At 52.6% G+C, this 19,892-nt stretch overlaps 1 protein-coding gene across 2 annotated transcripts; it reads left to right on the top strand.

Annotated features, from left to right (window-relative positions):
- The first annotated feature begins 124 nt into the window (after positions 1-124).
- ccnjl (cyclin J-like) lies at positions 125-19,125 on the top strand. 2 transcript variants are annotated; one of them, XM_030368255.1, is made up of 6 exons: positions 125-404; positions 1,114-1,224; positions 4,416-4,626; positions 13,665-13,964; positions 14,388-14,547; positions 15,512-19,125. In XM_030368255.1, exons 2-6 carry the CDS (start codon positions 1,147-1,149, stop codon positions 16,023-16,025), a joined length of 1,263 nt encoding a protein of 420 aa, XP_030224115.1. In that variant the 5' UTR covers positions 125-404; positions 1,114-1,146; the 3' UTR covers positions 16,026-19,125. The 2 variants fall into 2 exon arrangements, with proteins under 2 accessions (XP_030224115.1, XP_030224116.1); XM_030368256.1 differs by having other exon boundaries at positions 1,117-1,224.
- The last annotated feature ends 767 nt before the right edge of the window (positions 19,126-19,892 follow it).

A 19,892-nucleotide genomic window follows, 5' to 3' on the forward strand; every position in this document is an offset into this window, starting at 1 on the left:
TGGTTTTTCTCGCGGACGTCGTAACCGGACTCTCCAGTATCTTTCCCCGGTGTTTGTAGTCCGGATATTGTAGTTCTGTGTTTGACTACAACTCCCATGACCACCACCGTTCTCCACGTCGAGCGCACGAGCCTCCCTCGCGGCAGCAGCTGGCGGTACTTTGTTAGCGCGGCGCCGAGGCGGCGGACGGGAAGATCGCTGGGAAAAGTGTCAACACTTTAGGAAAACACCGGAGCAAAGCGCCCGTTAGTCGGTACGGAGGTGGCGTTGTTCTGACCGCCTGACGGAGGATTCGACCCACGTTTTAACCGACCTTCGGGGGAGATTACCAAGTTCCCCGGAGAGGAATCCCCCGTCCGGGATGCGGGACTGAGACAAAGGGTCTGGGGCTTCCCGTCGGGCTGGTGAGTGGCACGCCGCGATGGCGACTAAAAGTTTACCAGGCTGATTGTTGATGGGAGAAAACCAGTGTGGATTAACCTAGTACGATGAGCTGTTTTCTGCTGTTTTTTTTTACCCCCGGGAAGCTTATTATGAGCAGTGTTTTTACCAGTATGGCAAGTTGTGTGGCATGGCTTATAGCGTCTTAGAGGTCGAGTGGATGAGACGCGTGTGGTAAATATAGTATAGTGGGTTCGTCCTTTACCAGTATAAGGTGGACCAGTATAGAAGGTGTACTGGTCCTTCACGCTGGCCACCCAGGGATACGACATCAGCGGGCTGCTGAGGTCCTCCCTGCCCGTGGAAGTGGTCAGAGGAGGGGTATGGAAATGTAAACTTTCTGATCAAATGCTAAGAATCCTAAGACTTCTAAATGATTTGAATCCTAAGACTTCTAAATTATTTGTGGTGAAATCCTCTGCTTCTACTTTGATTAAAAAAACAACAACATGCACTTATGTTGTATCCTCCACTTGGACAAAATACATCTTGGATTGGAGTGTTGCTCAACTCTTGACAACAATGTGTGTTTTTCCATCATGGTAATCCATTGGTATGGACACGTTTTTGGGTTGTACTTTTTAAACCACCTTTCCACTGGGATTGAAGCCCATTGTATGGGTGGACGGTCAGCTGCTGGGGTATTTACACACGTGTACCGTTGTATTTCAGCAGGAATAACTTCATCCTTTGGGCTTTCTCTGGATGGGAGAGATGGAAAGGGAGTTGCAATGGTGGAAGGGACAGCTCGCAGCCGATATCCATCAATCCCTCCGCATCAAGGTGAGTCTTAACGCTCTCAGTCCAAACAGTTTTCTAACGGAAATGCTATGAACGGCCCAGCCTGTGTTTATTTATGTGATGTCATGATAAGAAACCGTTTTGTTCGAAGTGTAAACAAGCCCCTTGTGTAGGGTTACATGAGAACTCGGAAATGTAGTACATCACACATGTAATGGTGAATTATTGTGCTTCAAAGGGAAGCAACCGCAATTATTACCAAAACACACTCCCACCAACACACCAAACATAATGTTTTAAGCTACCATAGGTTCACCACAGCTTTTTACAAACGATTCAGCCTTTTATCTTTCGGTGCTTTCTGCACATCCCAACCATTTTCCATTAAATTTCAAACTGCTTGGTACATTTATTTAACGGCTACAGCATAAAGCTTGGGGCATAATTCTCTCCACATCATCCAAGACCCATTCATTTAATCTAACCACTGGTATGTTCTTGAAGGGCCACTGCTTGTTTCTGCACACTGGTTCAGGTTGGGTTAATAGACATCGTGACCAGGCTAACGTTGTCTGACTCAGTGAGCGTGTGTACTTTACCTTTACAGGCCGTATGTAATACAGTCCCTTTTGTTTGTAGAGCCCTATAGCCTCAGATGCTAATTATATGCTAATTATTAGACAAGGTACCGCTGAAGCACACTTACCACCAGGTTACATGACGGGATAATAAACATAGCGGGCTGTTGAAAGAGGGCAACGCCGCTGTCAGATCTTCACACAATGTTCAACATCTCTGTGGTGGCTTCTCCGCCGCCACCCACACGCCATCCGGCCATACTGACGCTGGCTGCCGTGGCGATGAAGCCCTGATGGGGAGATAGCAGCGGCGTGCGGCATGTGGCAAATTATCAGACATGCAAATCAGGCCGCAGAGGCAGCTGTGGAATTCTTAATTACAGAGGCGCGTCTCCACAAAGGCACCTCGCTACCCCCCCCCCACCCCCCCCCGGCCCTCCTTTAACCCCCAGACAGATGGGGGTGATGGGTCTCTGGGGTGGAGGGTGGAGAGAGCACTGCGGAGGCACAGCAGGAAGGGTTCTCCTTTTGGAGGAGTTGGTCGGGGAGGGGGGGGGGGGTGTTTATCTGGATTCCATTGAAGTGCCGGTCTGACGATCACAATGGTCTCAGAGCGATCGCTTTACCCTCCCGTTTGAACGTGCTCGTCGACAGAACATTTTCTCAGTGGGTAGCGGGTTAATGGTATACTATTGATTAATCAGCCGATGTTGGATTCTATGTTTAGCGCGAGATTAATCACACGCTAGAATTAGTGTGATTACAAGGTTCCCAAATTGCAGATGATTGTATTTGATATGATAGATGGGACGGCTGCTTGGTTGGTTAAGTGTTATGACTTGATTATGAATTCAAGTGAATAGTAATGACCCAACCTGCTAGGTTCATTTGAATATGCTGTATTTGTTAGCTTGGTTATCACTCGTTGGTCCAACGGTGGAGATTTACATGAACAAACATTCATTTGTTTACAGAACCAACCCGCCTAAGAGCAGGGGCGTTCCTGTAGCACGGTCTATCAATCGTGCTGATATTCGGAGGGGGGGGGGACACCTTGTATGTTGACCCCTGAATGGTTATCCGAAAGAGATCAGCGATCCCCAATCTGTCTGATCAGCGATCCCCAATCTGTTTGATCAGCGATCCCCAATCTGTCTGATCAGCGATCCCCAATCTGTTTGATCAGCGATCCCCAATCTGTTTGATCAGCGATCCCCAATCTGTTTGATCAGCGATCCCCAATCTGTATGATCAGCGATCCCCAATCTGTTTGATCAGCGATCCCCAATCTGTTTGATCAGCGATCCCCAATCTGTTTGATCAGCGATCCCCAATCTGTCTGATCAGCGATCCCCAATCTGTTTGATCAGCGATCCCCAATCTGTTTGATCAGCGATCCCCAATCTGTTTGATCAGCGATCCCCAATCTGTTTGATCAGCGATCCCCAATCTGTTTGATCAGCGATCCCCAATCTGTTTGATCAACGATCCCCAATCTGTTTGATCAGCGATCCCCAATCTGTCTGATCAGCGATCCCCAATCTGTTTGATCAGCGATCCCCAATCTGTTTGATCAACGATCCCCAATCTGTTTGATCAGCGATCCCCAATCTGTTTGATCAGCGATCCCCAATCTGTCTGATCAGCGATCCCCAATCTGTTTGATCAGCGATCCCCAATCTGTTTGATCAGCGATCCCCAATCTGTTTGATCAGCGATCCCCAATCTGTCTGATCAGCGATCCCCAATCTGTTTGATCAGCGATCCCCAATCTGTTTGATCAGCGATCCCCAATCTGTTTGATCAGCGATCCCCAATCTGTTTTCAAAGCCAACGTCCCGCCGTCCTGGAAAGAGTCCAGAAAATATAACATGGTTTAATAAAAATGTTTGTTTGTGGATCATAAGCTGCTTACCATTTGGGTCTTTGTAAAATTCCCAACACGCGGGTCAGTTTGTTGTTTTTCGCCCACCAGCCAGAGAGGGCTGGGTCCCCCTCCTCCTCGGTACCCAGCTAAACGGGGGTTGATTTAATGGCCATGCCCGCCGGTGTCTTCAGGCCTGCTGTGAGACACTACCAGCTAATTGAACATGAATAGGAGATGTGCACTGGATGAAACCTCATCCTATCTCCTGCTCCCAACTCTCAATGAGGGAACCATTTCCCCCCACGCACACACACGCACGTTCACATGCACGCACACCCACGCACACACCTAGATGGCTTGCTGATCGCAGACCCCTGCAAGGACCTTAATTAGCATGTCATGATTGCATGGAAACAAAATGAGATGGGAAGTGAACGGCCGCTGAAGCTTGATGAGGAGTCTTTATTGGGAGACAAAATGGTATTCAGAGTGATCTGCATCTCCGGGCGATCTCCCGGCAAACGCGGATTAAGTGTTTTTACGTGTCATTAAAATATAAAGGAATTGCATGCACTAAGTTTGAAATATGAATGTCAATGTGTATGACCTCAAATTAAATGTCACTTGCCCGACAGCGATATTCCCCCTTAAAAAAGTGAAATTCCTGAACCCAGGTTCTCTGTATCAGAACAGGACAGCAGGAGATGAGCGCTGCTGACTATTATCATGCATGGACCTTAACAACCCCCCCCTCCTCACCTCTGGGCCCCTCCAACCCCCCCCTCCAGGAGCTGAAGCTACCGGCGTACCGGGCACTCTCGCCACAGATCGGGATGCGGCGGTACTTTGCGGACCTGCTGGCCATCCTGAGCAACCGCTACCAGCTGTGCCCCACCGCCCGGCACCTGGCCGTCTACCTCCTGGACCTGTTCATGGACCACTACGACGTGGCCATCAAGCAGCTCTACGTCATCGCCCTGTCCTGCCTGCTCCTCGCCAGTGAGTCCCGTCCCCGTCGCTCTGTATCCCTACCCCCGTGGACGGGCAGCTTTTGGGGGGGATGGTTTGTGTGGTGGGCGGACCTCCCAGTACGGGTCCCAGTTGAACCCCGCTGTTGGCAGGGTTGGGGATCGTTTGGTGGAACAGCCCCTTGGTTGTGGACCGGTCGGGTGTTGAAGAAGAGAGTCTGGTTCTCAAAGCTGTCCTGTGACCCGTTTTAGGTGATGGTTCTGAGAGGCTCGAAGCAGTTGGGATGTTTGGAGCACACCAGAGTCCAACGGGACGCAAGGCAACGTTTAGCAGACGCTGGTGCGTTCAGCAGTGAGGCTCATCAGCGTCCATTAGTGGCGCTCCACTAATCCCCTGCTTTCTCAATTCTGGGGTGGTCATTTCCATAATGTATTTTTAATTGTCCGCTGGAGGTGAGGTTATGGCGAGCAAAGCAAAGCTCTAGAAGTCTGCATGTGCACGTGCCCTTCCCTGGGAGTAGGGCTGGCCCTCTCTGTATGTATTACGCCTGCGTTGGCACCAGCTGATGCCAAACCTTAGATCCTGCCTTTGATAAAACACTTGTAACAGCTTCCATGGCTCCACTACCTGTCGTTCAGTGTCCTCTACTCCAAAGGTGGGCGGCTGGGTTACTGCGGCGGCTACAAGAACGCACAACAGCCTTTCTTCATTTCTCCTGCACAAGTCCTATGTGGCTCTCAATTTATTTCCCCGCTGGCCTTTGGCGGGACTATAATGGGCTTATCACTTCAAGTGTCTCTGTGTCTTCATAGAGATAGATGCACGGTGTGCTGTGTTCGTTTGCATGGTAGAAAAAGAGGTCCAGGAAAAGGGGAAGACATTCCTGAGCTCCGTCCATGTCGCCGGTCTGCCTGCTGGGAGATGTTGTCCAAGGCCTCAGCCACCATGTTCAGCAGCAGTGGTAGTGGGGCTCTTCTTCTGGGGTTTGTTAATAGGTAACAGTGTTTTGCGGAAGACCCCGTTGTGTTCTCAGCTTTATGAACACACATACACACAGACTAACTTATGAAAGGAAAGGCAAGGTTGTTTGTTATTTCTGCCTTCTGCTAATGATGCTGCAAGTGTTGCAGTGACTCCCCATGATTTACCGTCTGAAGCTTCTATACATTAAAGCAGCCCCCCTCGGCATCATGGGTAATTAGACTAATGATGCCGTCAGAGAGGGAGTCTGGACTGGGGGGGGGGGGGAGTGTGTGTGTGTGTGTGACTGTGTGTGTGTGTGTGTGTGTTGGGACACACGCCGGCTGTGTGCAGATGAGACTCTGGTTGAATAAAATTGAACGGAGCTTGAAAGCGGCTCTGGTTTAAAGTAACGTCATGAAGCGCCGAGAATAGCTTTGAGATTCCGCTCGCTGAGTGGGGGAAATATTATCAACTCAAACTGGTCAGAAGACCCTTTGATAAATGAAGTCTTCTTTTTTAAGCTGTGATTGTAGCTTTCTTTAGGTCTTGCTCTCTTTCTCTCTCTCTCTCTCTCTTCCTCTTCCTCTCTCTCTCTCTCTGTCTCCTGTCTCTCTCTCTCTCTCTCTGTCTGTCTGTCTGTCTGTCTGTCTGTCTGTCTGTCTGTCTGTCTGTCTGTCTGTCTGTCTGTCTGTCTGTCTGTCTGTCTGTCTGTCTGTCTGTCTGTCTGTCTGTCCTCTCTCTCTCTCTCTCTCTCTCTCTCTCTCTCTCTCTCTCTCTCTCTCTCTCTCTCTCTCTCTCTCTCTCTCTCTCTCTCTCTCTCTCTCTCTCTCTCTCTCTCTCTCTCTCTCTGTCCTGTCTCTCTCTCTCTCTCCTGTCTCTCTCTCTCTCTCTCTCCTGTCTCTCTCCCTCCGTCCGTCTCTAGCGCTCTGTTGCTCCGATGTCAGAATCCTCCATGACTCCCGGGTATCTGAGTCATGATTGATGAAGGCTTGAAAGCGCTGCTGGATTCAAAGTTGTCTTTGGTTTGCATCTGGCCTGAGGTGCTTTGGAGCCCACCTATTGAACCAGCTCCCCGGACCCTCTGCCTTCTCTTTGACAGACGCATTGTCTTTGTTTAAAATTCCACCAGCTTCCGAGCACGGACAATTAATCACCAGCTCTATTATTATATTTCAGTCACTGTTATAACCCTGGGGGCTCGCTCTCTGTGAGAGATTTTATGCCTGTGTGGTTGCGTGCGTGTGTGTTTTGTGTATGTGCGCCTGTACGAGCATGTGTTGGAGACGTCAGGCCTCCCGAAACAGTACCGAACGTCCTTGGAAATACAATGTAATCTGTTGGTTTGTTCCAAAACCGTGCATGGGGTTGGATGGACGTGGCAGGATGTTGACTTTCCATTGTGTTGTGGTCCCATTGAGGCCCTGATGCATAGAGAGCCCATCACTCCCGCTGACACCCCCGCGCCCCGTCCCCCGTCCCCTGCAGTCCGAGGCCCGCTCGCTGCGGCCATTTGTCCCGCTCGGTGACCTCATGGTCCGGGTGACTCATTGTGTACGTCTCCAGCCCCTCTCCTCGCTGTAATCAGCCTCTCTCTCTCTCCCTGGGTCCATGGAGAGGAGCAGAGGCCGCCGCTCGCTGCTCTGTTTGTAGACGGGCTGGGGTGGCACCGCGGCGGGCGCCAGCCCCAGGGCAGTGACGCACGGGACGTCGGCCACGCCGCGACCTTGTGGCGTGTATCTGCCGGCGAAGACCTCAGTTTAAAGCCGTGTTCTCTGGTTACTCTGCTCGTTTATCGTGGGGACCTTTCTTCCGTTTCGTGGAAGTGGAATCAAATCCCAATGGTGGACAGAAGTGTGTGCGTGTGTGTGTGTGCCCGTGCACGTGCGTGCGCAAGACTATCATCATATGTATCAATGAGTGCAAAGGATGAAGTAAACCGTGGAAGGTGGAAAGAGAGCATTCAGTGTCTCTTTGCAGACCAGTACGATACGGCGGCCGGGACAGAGCTCGCACACACACAGACCCCTCGGCCCCGGGGCCCGTAGCAGGAGGAGGAGGAGCCCTGAGGGCTGGGGGGCACCTGCCATATGCTCTCCGAGTCAAAGCTCAAACAAAAGCCCCACGACACTAGCGGAGCAGCTAGCCCCATGCCGGGTGGGGGAGGGGTGTGTGTGTGTGTGTGTGTGTGTGTGTGTGTGTGTGTGTGTGTGTGTGTGTGTGTGTGTGTGTGTGTGTGTGTGTGTGTGTGTGTGTGTGTGTGTGTGTGTGTGTGTGTGTGTGTGTGTGTGTGTGTGTGTTGTTTGAACCCCGCGAGCAATGATTACTAAATGTCATTGCGAGTGGCATGACAACCGTCAGAATCTGCTTATAGGATCGCGGAGGCATTCCGCATCGCTGATTGTTCCTGATGCGGTCGCTTGTTGTGCTACTAGAGAATTGTTTTTAAGGGCGAGGGCCAGAGACAATCCCATTTTTATTGTCCTTGCCTTGTATTGTGTCGTCATGAAGTGGAGATACAGACTTATCTCCCGGATTTATAGTTAGAGTGAATTACGCTGGGAAGAAATGCCCTCCAAATGATCCAATATGAGGTTTGGAACGGCGGCGAGAACTAGTTTACTTATATATTTTAGATTAGATTAGATTCAACTTAATTGTCATTGCAAGGAAGGAAGGAACACCAGTCAAACAAAACATTTCCTTATATGTCTGTGTAACGCAGTCAGTGTGACTGTTAAATAGAATTTTGAATGCATAACGGAAATCAATAATGTGAAGAATTCCCCTCAGCGATCGTTATCATGAAGGCTCTCTGTTCAGCCGGCCCTGGGGGATGTAGACCAGTGGACACAGAGCAGGAAATGGATGTCTCCCAGTCCCAGCCTTGGACAGAGCTACCAGGGGGACCAGTGATACCAGTGGTACCAGGGATACCAGTGGGACCAGTGGTACCTGTAGTCCCAGTGGTACCAGTAATACACGTGCTACGAGGGGTACCAGGGCTACCAGTGGGACCAGTTCTACCAGTGGTACCAGTAATACCAGTGCTACGAGGGGTACCAGTGCTACGAGGGGTACCAGTCCTACCAGTGGGACCAGTGGTACCAGTAATACCAGTGCTCCCAGTGGGACCAGTGCTGCAGCAGCATGCGGGCCGTGGTGTGCCTGGCGCCGCTGCCCTCCATGGCCTCTCACCCCGTCGCTGCCGGGTCATAACAGCCCCAGGAACGGGGTAAATGCAGGCCCACGTCCCTGGGGGGCCGGGGAGCGAGGGCGGGGGGCTTCAAAGGCAGGTCGGACGCTGACGTTAAACAGTGTCGAAGGAGGGGGGGGGGGGGGGGGGGGCACTGGAGCAGTGAGATGGGACGTATTAGGAATGAGGGGGCTCTGTAGGCCGCTCTGATGTCAATGTAGATGTATAGCGGGCCCCCCCCCCACTGTGAGCCCCACTCCCCCCTTCCCTATTACATGGTCCGATGGTAATTCTGATGGAATTACCACGCAAGACCCCCTTAATTAAAATAATTATATCTCGTCTGGCAATTACTGTAATGCATGTCCGTGCTTCAAATTAGGCACTAATGCAAGTTTCAGATGCGGCCAAATCACCCGTTTATCTGCTGATTAAAACCCGTTCAGTGTGTTAGTTATAGTATGGACGGTTATTGTTGGTGTTATCGGTTGACTGTTGAGCGGCGCTGTCGTTCCCTGAGGCCCTGTATGGGAGGGAGGGACACACACACACACACACACACACACACACACACACACACACACACACACACACACACACACACACACACACACACACACACACACACACACACACACATTCCTTGTCCATGTCACTCCATAAAGCCGTCTCTTGGCTCTGCGCTGGCAGAGAGCGTACCCCCCCCCCCCCCCCCCCTTGCCCTTAAGGGGGGTCGGGTCCCTGAGATTCTCCCCGGTCACCCAAGCGTTGGCGTTGGGGATCAGAGGTCGGGCCTGGGCCTGCATTGTGTGAGTCGGGGGGCCAGGGGGTGACAACGCGGGGGGCTGGGATGGGAGGGGAGGGGAGCTGTGGTCAATGACACACCAGTAGAGACACACCAGTAGAGACACACCAGTAGAGACACACCAGTGCATAGAGACACACCAGTAGAGAGTAGACACACCAGTAGAGACACACCAGTAGAGAGTAGACACACCAGTAGAGACACACCAGTAGAGAGTAGATACACCAGTAGAGAGACACCAGTAGAGACACACCAGTTGCGACACACCAGTGCATTAGAGACACACCAGTAGAGACACACCAGTAGAGACACACCAGTTGCGACACACCAGTGCATTAGAGACACACCAGTGCATAGAGACACACCAGTAGAGAGTAGACACACCAGTGGAGAGACACCAGTGGAGAGACACCAGTAGAGACACCAGTAGAGACACCAGTAGAGACATACCAGAGACGAGCCGCCACATTAAAAGAGGTTCTAAGGCGGGGAGTAAAGCGTCCGTCCGTCCGATTTTATTTTTATACTCCGATCTAAAAATAGGGCTTGGATTACGGAGGACGGAGGACTGCTGATGGGTGGGGGCTGTGGGCCGCTGGGCCCTGAACGCTGGAGCTGTGCATTGTTTTTTAAGCTGCTGGCTGGTTTCATTATTGTTGTTGATATCGGAGCCAGCGGGAGATTAGGCAGAACCAAACGGCCCCGCTGAACACACAGCCGCTGACACAGTAACCCGCGTGGGAGAGCTGCTCTCGGGTTACTCCCCCGCCTCCCCCCCGCCAGCAGCAGCACACCTGGGCGGGAGCCCCTCCGTCCCACTCTTACCTCTCCACGACCCCCGACCTCTGACCCCATCTGCCGGTTCAACCACCTCCTCCCTCCCTCCCTCGTTTCCTCGCTCTCTCGTCGTTGTCGTCCGAACCCAGCGGCGGCCGGCTCTCGTTCGTGTGCCGATGTGAAGGCAGCCGCCGTGAGAACGCAGTCGGCGTTCCTGAAACCAGGCGGCGTTCCCGAACGCAGGCGGCGTTCCCGAACGCAGGCGGCGTTCCTGAACCCTGATCTCAGGGAGCATGCCGCTCCCCTGTCGTCACGCCGGCTGCTCTCCGGAGCGTCTGGCAACCTGCATTCCAGGTGGCGGAGGAATGCACCCCCCCCTGTCCCCGGCGCAGGGATGGGCAGAGGAACCCGGAACGCTGGGATCCGCTCTGGGGAAGAGCTCCGCGGGCCGTACCACTCAGCCACACCTCTGAGGGGTGGCCTTCGAGGGGTATCAGTGGATCTGCTCGCTGCTTTGTCTCCCGAGGGTCCGGTAGTAAAGTGAGGAGTCGTCGCTGCAGATCAAAGAGCAGCGTGGGGACGGGGGGCCGGCGGTGAGCAGCGTGGGGACGGGGGGGGGGGCGGCGGTGAGCAGCGTGGGGACGGGGGGGGGGCGGCGGTTAGCAGCGTGGGGACGGGGGGGCGGCGGTGAGCAGCGTGGGGACGGGGGGGCGGCGGTGAGCAGCGTGGGGACGGGGGGCGGCGGTGAGCAGCGTGGGGACGGGGGGCGGCGGTGAGCAGCGTGGGGACGGGGACGGGGGGGGGGGGGCGGTGAGCAGTGTGGGGACGGGGGGGACGGGGGGGCGGCGGTGAGCAGTGTGGGGACGGGGGGACGGCGGTGAGCAGCGTGGGGACGGGGGGGGCGCTGAGCTGGGTTTACGGGGGTGTCTGTGTGTGCCTAGTGGTCTACAGGCAGACCCAGGCCTAGAGGACACGGGGCATGTGTGGACAGAGCCCAGGGTGGGGGGGAATAGCCCCCTTTACCTCTTCTGTCCAAGGGTTTCCTGTTCTGGTGTGGAGACACCATTACTGCCTGTGTGCTAATTGCCCCTCTGGCTGCTTGGGCCTCTGACACCCCCACCCTCTCTCCCTCCCTCTCTCCCTCCCTCCCTCCCTCCCTCTCCCCCTCTCCCGCTTCCTGCTTTATGGTAAAGCAAATTATCAGCAGTAAAAGTCACGCTGGAGGTGGACCCCCTCCCCCCTCCGCCTCGATGGGTACGCGTGAGATCCTGAGCACGAGACAAGAAGCCAAAGGTAGAACCCAGCAGGTTTACAACAGGGCCGCTCGTGAAAGCTGGTTTTAAGGCTGTGGCCGTCAGCAGTGTCGTCCTCTGCACTTTAGATGACATGTTATCACGGTCTCAGAGTAGAACCCACTCCCAGTCGTGTTGTTTTGGCGGTTGGTCTCTCAAAGCCGGTCCACGTATTTGCTTAAGTGATTGTGAGTGACGCATTTGTTCCCCTAGGGCACGGTTGTGTATAGGCCCGTGATTACTTGATACTTTGCACATTTCAAAGTAGGGTAACGGCTGATTATGTGCGTATGAAAGGCTGAGCCATGACGGAAGAAGCAGAGATCTCTTTCCCTCTGAGATGTGCTCTCCCTCTATGGTGGTGTCTGTCTGGCATGTTTTTAATAAGCCGTTGCTTGAGAGAAGAGGCAGGAGCCGTCAGGTGCACCGTGTACGCTCAGGACCTGAAGCCGCTCCACCATGCAGTCACCTGCCCCCTGCGACCCCAGGGCTGAGCTCTGTTTTCAGTGCGGGGGGGGCGCGGGTTCTGGGGGGGGGGGGGGAGAGCCTGCGCCCGCGTAACCCGACTCCCCCGCTCCATCTTAAAGTATAGGGGGGGGGGGGGGGGGGGTGGCAGGGACCCAGGGATTAAAGGCAGAATCGCCGCCCTTCATTGGCTGCACGGGGCCCGGGGGCTGTTGCCATGGAAACGGAGAATGTCTTTTCGGGTGCGCCGCCGTGGGGCCCCCGAGAACGAGAGAGCGCTGCGCGGCCGTTCATCGGAGGGGGGGGGGGGGGGGGGGATCAGGTTGATTGGCTTTGTTTTGAGGGCCGTCGGGAGCAGTTGTGTGCGACAGTCAAGTGCCCCCCCCCCCCCCCCCCCCCCCCCACTGCCCTGTGAGCCGTTGCTAGCTAGGACGCGGGGCTCCAGGCCCGGTGGTTTCATGACCAGATGGTGTGTGTAAACATCTACTTAATTGTCGAGGCAGGAAGCAGTGACCGATGGCACTGCGGCCGATTCCAGAGAGACCCAGAAGCACATGTTCTGCTCTTTGGGCTGGGTTCAACATGCGTCGTTGGTGGAGGGAGTCAGACTTGCCTGTACGCTGGAGCCCTGGGTCCGAGCCCTGGCTAACCCTAACCCTTTGTTGTTTAAACTACAACGGTGAAGCACCGTAGAGTTGTTTATTGGAAAGCGCTTTGGATCAAAGGATCCCCTGGGTGATGAAGCACTGCGCGCAGAAAGCGCTGGAAATGAATCATAATTTTCCCGGCTTCACAGCACGCTGAGCCACGGTTTACGCTACAAGCCTATGGTTATGTTTTCCTAATCTAAGGGTAGGTATACTATCAACATACAGCTGGCCGGGGAAGACTTTGAAGAGAAAGCCCACGCTTTAACCTTGAGAAGGCAGCTCAAACACACCATCATACTAATAGCCTGGGTATCCAACAGCACACAGCACAAAGGGCCCGCTAACCAGCCCTAAGGTTTCACTGACCTTCCTGTATTGATCAACGTTTAAAGTCGCTCCGTTACAGATGGAGCCAGCCAGGATGCAACCGCAGTAATTACCCCGAGTCCGGCACTCCAGAAATGTAGATTAATTGCTGTTCTTGTCAATCTGCTCACCAGAGATTGACGATCCGTATATTGAGCCTGATTTTCACTTGCTTGTCTGAGCTTGGATTCCTCCGTTTAGGGAATGGGATCATTTGGAAAACGTGTATCATGTTAACTGATTCGAGCTGGCCTTTACCTTCCCTCTCTTTGTACTGGGTGGGGGAGGTAGAGCGGGTTGGCTAGTAACCGGAAGGTTGCTGGTTCGATCCCCGGCTCGGAGTGTCGAGGTGCCTGAGCGAGACACCTCACCCTAACTGCTCCCGACGAGCTTGCCTGGTTGACACCGCTGTGAATGTGTGCATGAATGGGTGAGTGTTAGGCAATAATGTACAGAGCTTTGAGTGGCCTCTGGGAAGATAAGCGCTATAGATAGATAGATAGATATCTATACATATCTACAGTCCATTTACCATTTATATACCTGTGTCTCTCCAGGTAAGTTTGAGGAGAAGGAGGACCGCGTGCCCAAGCTGGAGCAGCTCAACTCGCTGGGCTTCATGTGCAGCCTGAACCTGGTGCTCAACAAGAAGGACCTCATCAAGATGGAGCTGCTGCTGCTTGAGACCTTCGGCTGGAACCTGTGCATGCCCACGCCGGCCCACTTCATCGACTACTACCTCCACGCCTCTGTGCAGGAGGGCGACCTGTACAACGGCTGGCCCCTCTCCTCGCTCTCCAAGACCAAGGCCTTCATGGACAAGTACACACACTACTTCCTGGAGGTGTCGCTGCAAGGTGAGCAGGGGGGGGGGGGGCATCCTGGAGCTCTCTGCTGCTGGCCGGCGCTCCAGGAGTTCATTCACAGTATGGGGGCCGAGGATTTAACATGGAGGATAGAAAATCTAAAGCCTTCGGCTTTCAACATCTAAGAGTGTCGTTGCGCCTTATATTTTCGATTACCAAATCAAAGCTAAACGCTGGTGTAGACTTCAAAAGCGTTGAAACCCTTTTGCTTTTCAATTCATCCAGTGGTTGTGCTAAACGGTATCCAACAGTCATTAAAATAATCCCGTTGAAGTCCGAGAGTAGCATCAGGTCACACTTTGAATCAGCAGTGCGTCTCATGTGTTTCACCGTTACTCTCTTCTATATCATCGTGTGAGTCTGTCATTGGAGCTGTTCTTAAGGAAACTCTGTCCTCCTCCTCCTCCTCCCCAGACCACGCCTTCCTGAGCTTCCGTCCGTCCCAGGTGGCGGCGGCGTGCGTGGCTGCGTCTCGTATCTGCCTGCAGATCTCCCCCAACTGGAACACGGCCCTGCACCTGCTGACGGGCTACAGCTGGGACCACCTCACCCAGTGCATCGAGCTCATGCTGCTGTAAGGGAGACGCACGCACACTCACTGACACGCATGCTCTCACTCACGCACACACGCACGGTAACTCACACACACACACACACACTGACTCACTGACTCACTCACTCACTCACTCACTCACTCACTCACTCACACGCGCACATTCACACGCGCACACTCACACGCACACACGGACACTCACTCTCGCACTCACTCACTCACTCACTCACTCACACGCGCACATTCACACGCGCACACTCACACGCACACACGGACACTCACTCACTCACTCACTCACTCACTCACTCACTCACTCACTCACTCACTCACTCACACAAACAAACACCATGACCAGCTCTCCTCTTTCCTTCGCTTACTTCTAAGATAACATGTGTACGTGTTGTGTACGTGTTGTGATGGTTTATTGGGCTGCACAACAATGGATAGTGTAGACTGTAAGTCCATCCATGTGACATCAATCCGCAGCCGTTTAGTGGTTCTGTTCTCCGCACACAATGGACTGCTACGTCCGCGCCGGTAATCGTGGTGCATTTGAATTTGTAAGTATATGTAGGAGGAGGAGGTTGATAGGGCATCATCTGTGTTCTCATTAATGCATTCATCCAAGCTGTTGCCATGGTAGTCTGCCCACTCTGCACACCTAGCCGTCGTAATGAGTCTCCCCCCCCCTCTTCCTCCTCCCTTTAGGCTCCTTATGTCGCCTTGCACTCAGAGCACTTAAAGGTTAGCTGTTGCCACCACACTGTCCTTTAAATGTGTGCCTAGAGAGCCCCTTTCATGGTGACAACGCCCCCGTGGGAACCCCTTTGACTCAACCGGCCGTCTCTGAGGTGTCATTGTTGCCTGCGTTCAGGTTTCAAACCCATTCTGGTTCCTGGGCTCCGGCGTTGGGTCCCAGACAGAGGCCGTGGTCGTTGTTTTGTGTCCCTGTTCTAACGACCTCTCCCCGCGTCGCGCACCGCAGGGCCCACGACAACGACGTCAAGGAGGCCAACAAGACCAAGTCCACGGCCCCACAGCGCCTGGGCTCGCTGCAGCTCCAGCCCCAGCCCGCCCTCCTGTCCCCCGTCTCCGCCCTCCAGCGGCCCGCCTCGTCCTCGTCCACGCCCCAGCCCATGCTCTACCAGCCCGAGGGCTTCCCCCACCTGTCCCAGCACTCGCCCTCGCTGTCCCAGCTGCAGATGATCGCCGACGCGCGCGCGCTGGGCCCCGTGGTCAGCGTCTCCCAGGACTTCCTCCAGGGCCACCGCATGGGCCTGCTGGCCGCCGCCCCCTCCATGACCCCCGGCGGCGCCTTCCCCTCCTACCCCGGCCTGGGCTCGGGCCTGCAGCCGGGGCCCCGGCCCCTGCCGCTCCAGGGGCCCATCTCCATGCAGATGGCGTTGGCGGCGGAGCCCCGGCACTGCCTCACCATGGCGTACAGCGGGGGCTACCTGGGCGCCCACCACGGCTTCACGGCCGGCTGCTTCGACAGGTGACGCCAGGAGACGGAGAGGGACCCGGCCACCGGGCAGGAGTGCGCCCCCATGTACCCCACGCAGCTCCCGCCCCCCATCACGCCCCTGGCCGACCTCCTCGCCCTCTCCGTCAGCAGCGTGCCGGGCGGCGCCTGGCCCGACTCCTCCTCCTCCTCCACCTCCTCCTCGTCCTCGTCCTCCTCCCTCTCCAAGCGACGGCTCAAACGCAAGCAGCGTTCCCGCGGCAACATGGACCCGGTGGAGGTCATCACGCTGACGTGAGCGCCGGGCCGACGGGCGCGCTCCGACGCCACAGCGACACCCACGGAGGCCCCGGGGGCGGGTGGCCCGCCGGGCCGTCTGTTATCACTGTGAGCGGGGCCGCCGAGCCCGATGGAAGAGGACACGTGGAATGATCTAGACTATGTACGGTTATCTCGCTGCTTTAAATCTGATATTAAAATCCAAAATGCATTAACCAATAAGGAGAGGAGAAACAGGCCAGTAAATAACGCATTTCTTTTCAACCCTCCACAAATATCTATATGCTTTAAAGGAGCCCGTAGCCGCCTGGCCAGGGAACAAAGAAGCTATGCCATTTAATTAAATTACAGAATTCCTTTATGCGCCGGTCTGTCGACGTGAATGAAATGCCGCTCGGCTTAGATGGAGCTATAGAGGTGGAGCTATAGGGGTGGAGCTCTAGGGGTGGAGCTCTAGGGGTGGAGCTCTAGGGGTGGAGCTCTAGGGGTGGAGCTCTAGAGGGCGATTGTGATTGGCTGCACCAGGCCTCAGACGGTGCAGTAAAGGTCCTTCCTCAGTCACCAGCGTGTGGTGTTCCATCACGGCTTGGTGAATCTCTCTGGGATCTAATCTCTTCTGCAGCCCCCTCTTCCTCTGCCCATTCCCTGTTGCACCCAAAGGACAGCCTGTACGGTCAGCCACCGCCCGCATCTTCCAGGACCTTGCCGTTAAATATCACCAGAAACACTCAAAAAACATTCGCTGAAATGGCAGGTTGGGATTGGCTACTAATGGGGACCTAGACATTGGATCTATAGCTACTGATGTACATTGGCTCTATGGCTACTGATTGATATTGGTTCTATAAATACTGATGGACATTGGTTCTATAGCTACTGATGGACATTGGTTCTATAGCTGTTCCAGGGGACATGGCCGTGTGGTTCTATAGCTACTGATGGACATTGGTTCTATGGCTTCTTATTGACATTGGTTCTAAGCTGTTCCTGGGGACCTGGACATTTGGTTCTGGGGTGTGTACATATGAATTGCTGCTGCCTTCTTATGAACTGTTGGTTCTGTGTCTGTGTTATTGACTCCAATGTTTACATGAACCACAAAGTTGCAGGGACTTGAACAAATTACTTGAATATGATGCCATTGAAACGTGCTGTAGCTTTTATTTATGACACAGCTTTTTCGCGATATTCCTTCTTTTTTTTTTTTCATCTTTTTTTCTATATATTTTAGTGTAGTTTGTTTAACCAACCATAGTACCACACCCTGTTTAAAAATATAGTTTTTTTGCTGTGTGCTATTGTATGACAACTGTATAATTAAACTCAGGTCTAAAGGTAGCCACTACTCAAAGCCCCCCCCCGTTCTATTTAGTGTGCTTTAATTGGATGCTAATACAGCACCCATGGGGTCTGGCGTATCGCCCCTCCTCACCCAGAGCTCCACATGCTGCTGACGTCGATGACGAACTGCTGAGCAAGTCTACGAACCCCCCCCCCCCCCTCCCCCAAAGGCCCTATATATTCGCATCGCCGTGGAAACAACCCCGGAGTGAAACGGGTTGCCATCTGCAGCTGATCTGCTCAAATTGCTTCCACGGTTTCAAAAGCGGGCAATTGCTCGTTTTTTTTTTTTCCTCCTCCACTTCCTGCTCCCCGAAGTATAAACACATCCAGATTCCCAGTGTTGTTCGGCAGCAGTGTTGGGCCCCGTCCGTTTCCATGGCGACGGCTCCCCCGTATCCCAGCAGCACCTGATGTGCACGGCGAGTTGTGTGTGTTTGTGTGTGTGTGGGTAGTGGTGGTGGTGGTGGTGGTGGTGGGAAATGAAAAAAAAGAAAACCCGACGGCAGTAAACGAATGCTGTGGCCGAGCCGTCTCCTCTTTTAGAAACTGACACAACTGTATTTTCTCTGGCGGCCGGGTGCCACTTTTCACACCCGCCGAGGACTCCATGAGCTCCGTGAAAAATAGGTTTGCCCGCTTCTACTTACGGTTCCAAGGGTTGCCGGAGACAGCTCACCGTGCTAGTGCCTTGTCCGGCTGGTGGTGGACGACTGGGGTCGTACAGCCAGAGACGACGTTGTAAAATGTAACGATAACACTACGACATGACCTCCCGCTCTGCCTTCCACCCGACGCACCCACCTATTCCAGACAGATGTTTGTGTTGTTTTATAAACCACTGTTGAGGACATTTTGTGTACCTTTCTTTTTTTTCTTTTTTTTCTTTTTTTTACCACAGACTTTTTCTCCCGTATTTTTAATGATTTATTTTTTCATGGTTTGTTTTTTTACATTCCTTTATATAGGTGCATTATAGTTTTAAGCTTGTTTAGTTAAAGCTTTATTTCACATTGACGTTGGTATGAACACGGTTTTTTAATGTTTTTATTTAAGACAATAACCTGCTCTCCCTCACTAAAAAGAGCAACCACCCACTGAATTCTGCAAGGTGCAATATGTTTATTCTCTGTTGTATAGCATTGTCACAACCATCACTGTGTATTGTTCACCACTGGTAGATCTTTTATAATTTATTTTGATAACTGACTTGACCTGGCGTCGATTGATCACGGCCAGCGGCTCTGAACGCACCACATATGTTGCATATTGCAGCCCTTTTCATTGAGCGATCAGGTACACACTGATTTTTGTTTTTCCTTTCTATTCCGATCAAGACACCACTCCACTAAAACACAAGACGTCTCTCATGAGAGGTCTGGACGGCACAAACTTTGTATTTTTATAATATTTTGTTACCATATGTTAGTTTGGTTTAATGTGACACATGATAAAGGAAACGTTTTTTTTATCGATTGTGGCATGGAAAATAAAAAAATAAAAAAGATTGAACAGAACGTGCAAAGCAATGAAATAATGTTCCAATGTCATGTCTTACGAGATGTGTTGTGCCACCCCCATAACCCCAACTCTTAATGCAATGGTCTGGGTCAGACCATTCCATTAAGAGGGTGGTGGCACAACAAATCTCGTGGCTTAGTGGTTCAACAGGTTTAGAAACTAGCTATAGGCTACTTAGTGGCTAATGATCTATAATGTTGTTGCAAGCTTTTCACCACAGCCACAGAGCATTTAACAAGGGAGTGCTGATTTTCGCAGTCCTTTCACTTTGGATTACTAACCAAAGCCAAATGATGACATTTATAATATTAATCCCTCGACCCATGGATTGAATCATTTATGGTGAAATGGCTTTAGACTACTCTTTTTAGGGTGCTCAATAGGTTCACTTAGTTTCACTTCTGTGAAGGTTGATGTAGATTTGCATTTTGTTTGCTTTTAGTCATCAGGATTAAATCGTATGGCATTAAAATGCCATGCTGAGCAAATGAGTAGGCCTGTCTAATCTGTCCTCTGATTAGCTAATTTAAAGCATGTATTTCACATACCCTTGTTCATCATAACAACTGGTAAGATGATGTAACGGCCTAAATGACAAGTAAATTTAGAGAGGTCAAAGTCAAGTAAGGATTATGTAGGCCAGTGTGTTCACCATAACAACTGGTAAGATGTAACGACCTAAATGACAAGTATAATGAGAGAGGTCAAAGTCAAGTAAGGATTATGTAGGCCAGTGTAGCCTGGATTTTCGATGTTTTTCGTT

This window comes from Gadus morhua, chromosome 10, assembly GCF_902167405.1.
Source record: "Gadus morhua chromosome 10, gadMor3.0, whole genome shotgun sequence".
NCBI classification, from domain to species: Eukaryota; Metazoa; Chordata; class Actinopteri; order Gadiformes; family Gadidae; genus Gadus; species Gadus morhua.

Excerpts from the sequence above, each read along its gene's own strand:
- ccnjl (XM_030368255.1), top strand. The coding sequence starts at position 1,147 with ATGGGAGAGATGGAAAGGGAGTTGCAATGGTGGAAGGGACAGCTCGCA. Across the intron at positions 4,627-13,664 it reads GTCCTGCCTGCTCCTCGCCA|GTAAGTTTGAGGAGAAGGAG; the intron begins GTGAGTCCCGTC and ends GTGTCTCTCCAG. Across the intron at positions 14,548-15,511 it reads TGCATCGAGCTCATGCTGCT|GGCCCACGACAACGACGTCA; the intron begins GTAAGGGAGACG and ends CGCGCACCGCAG.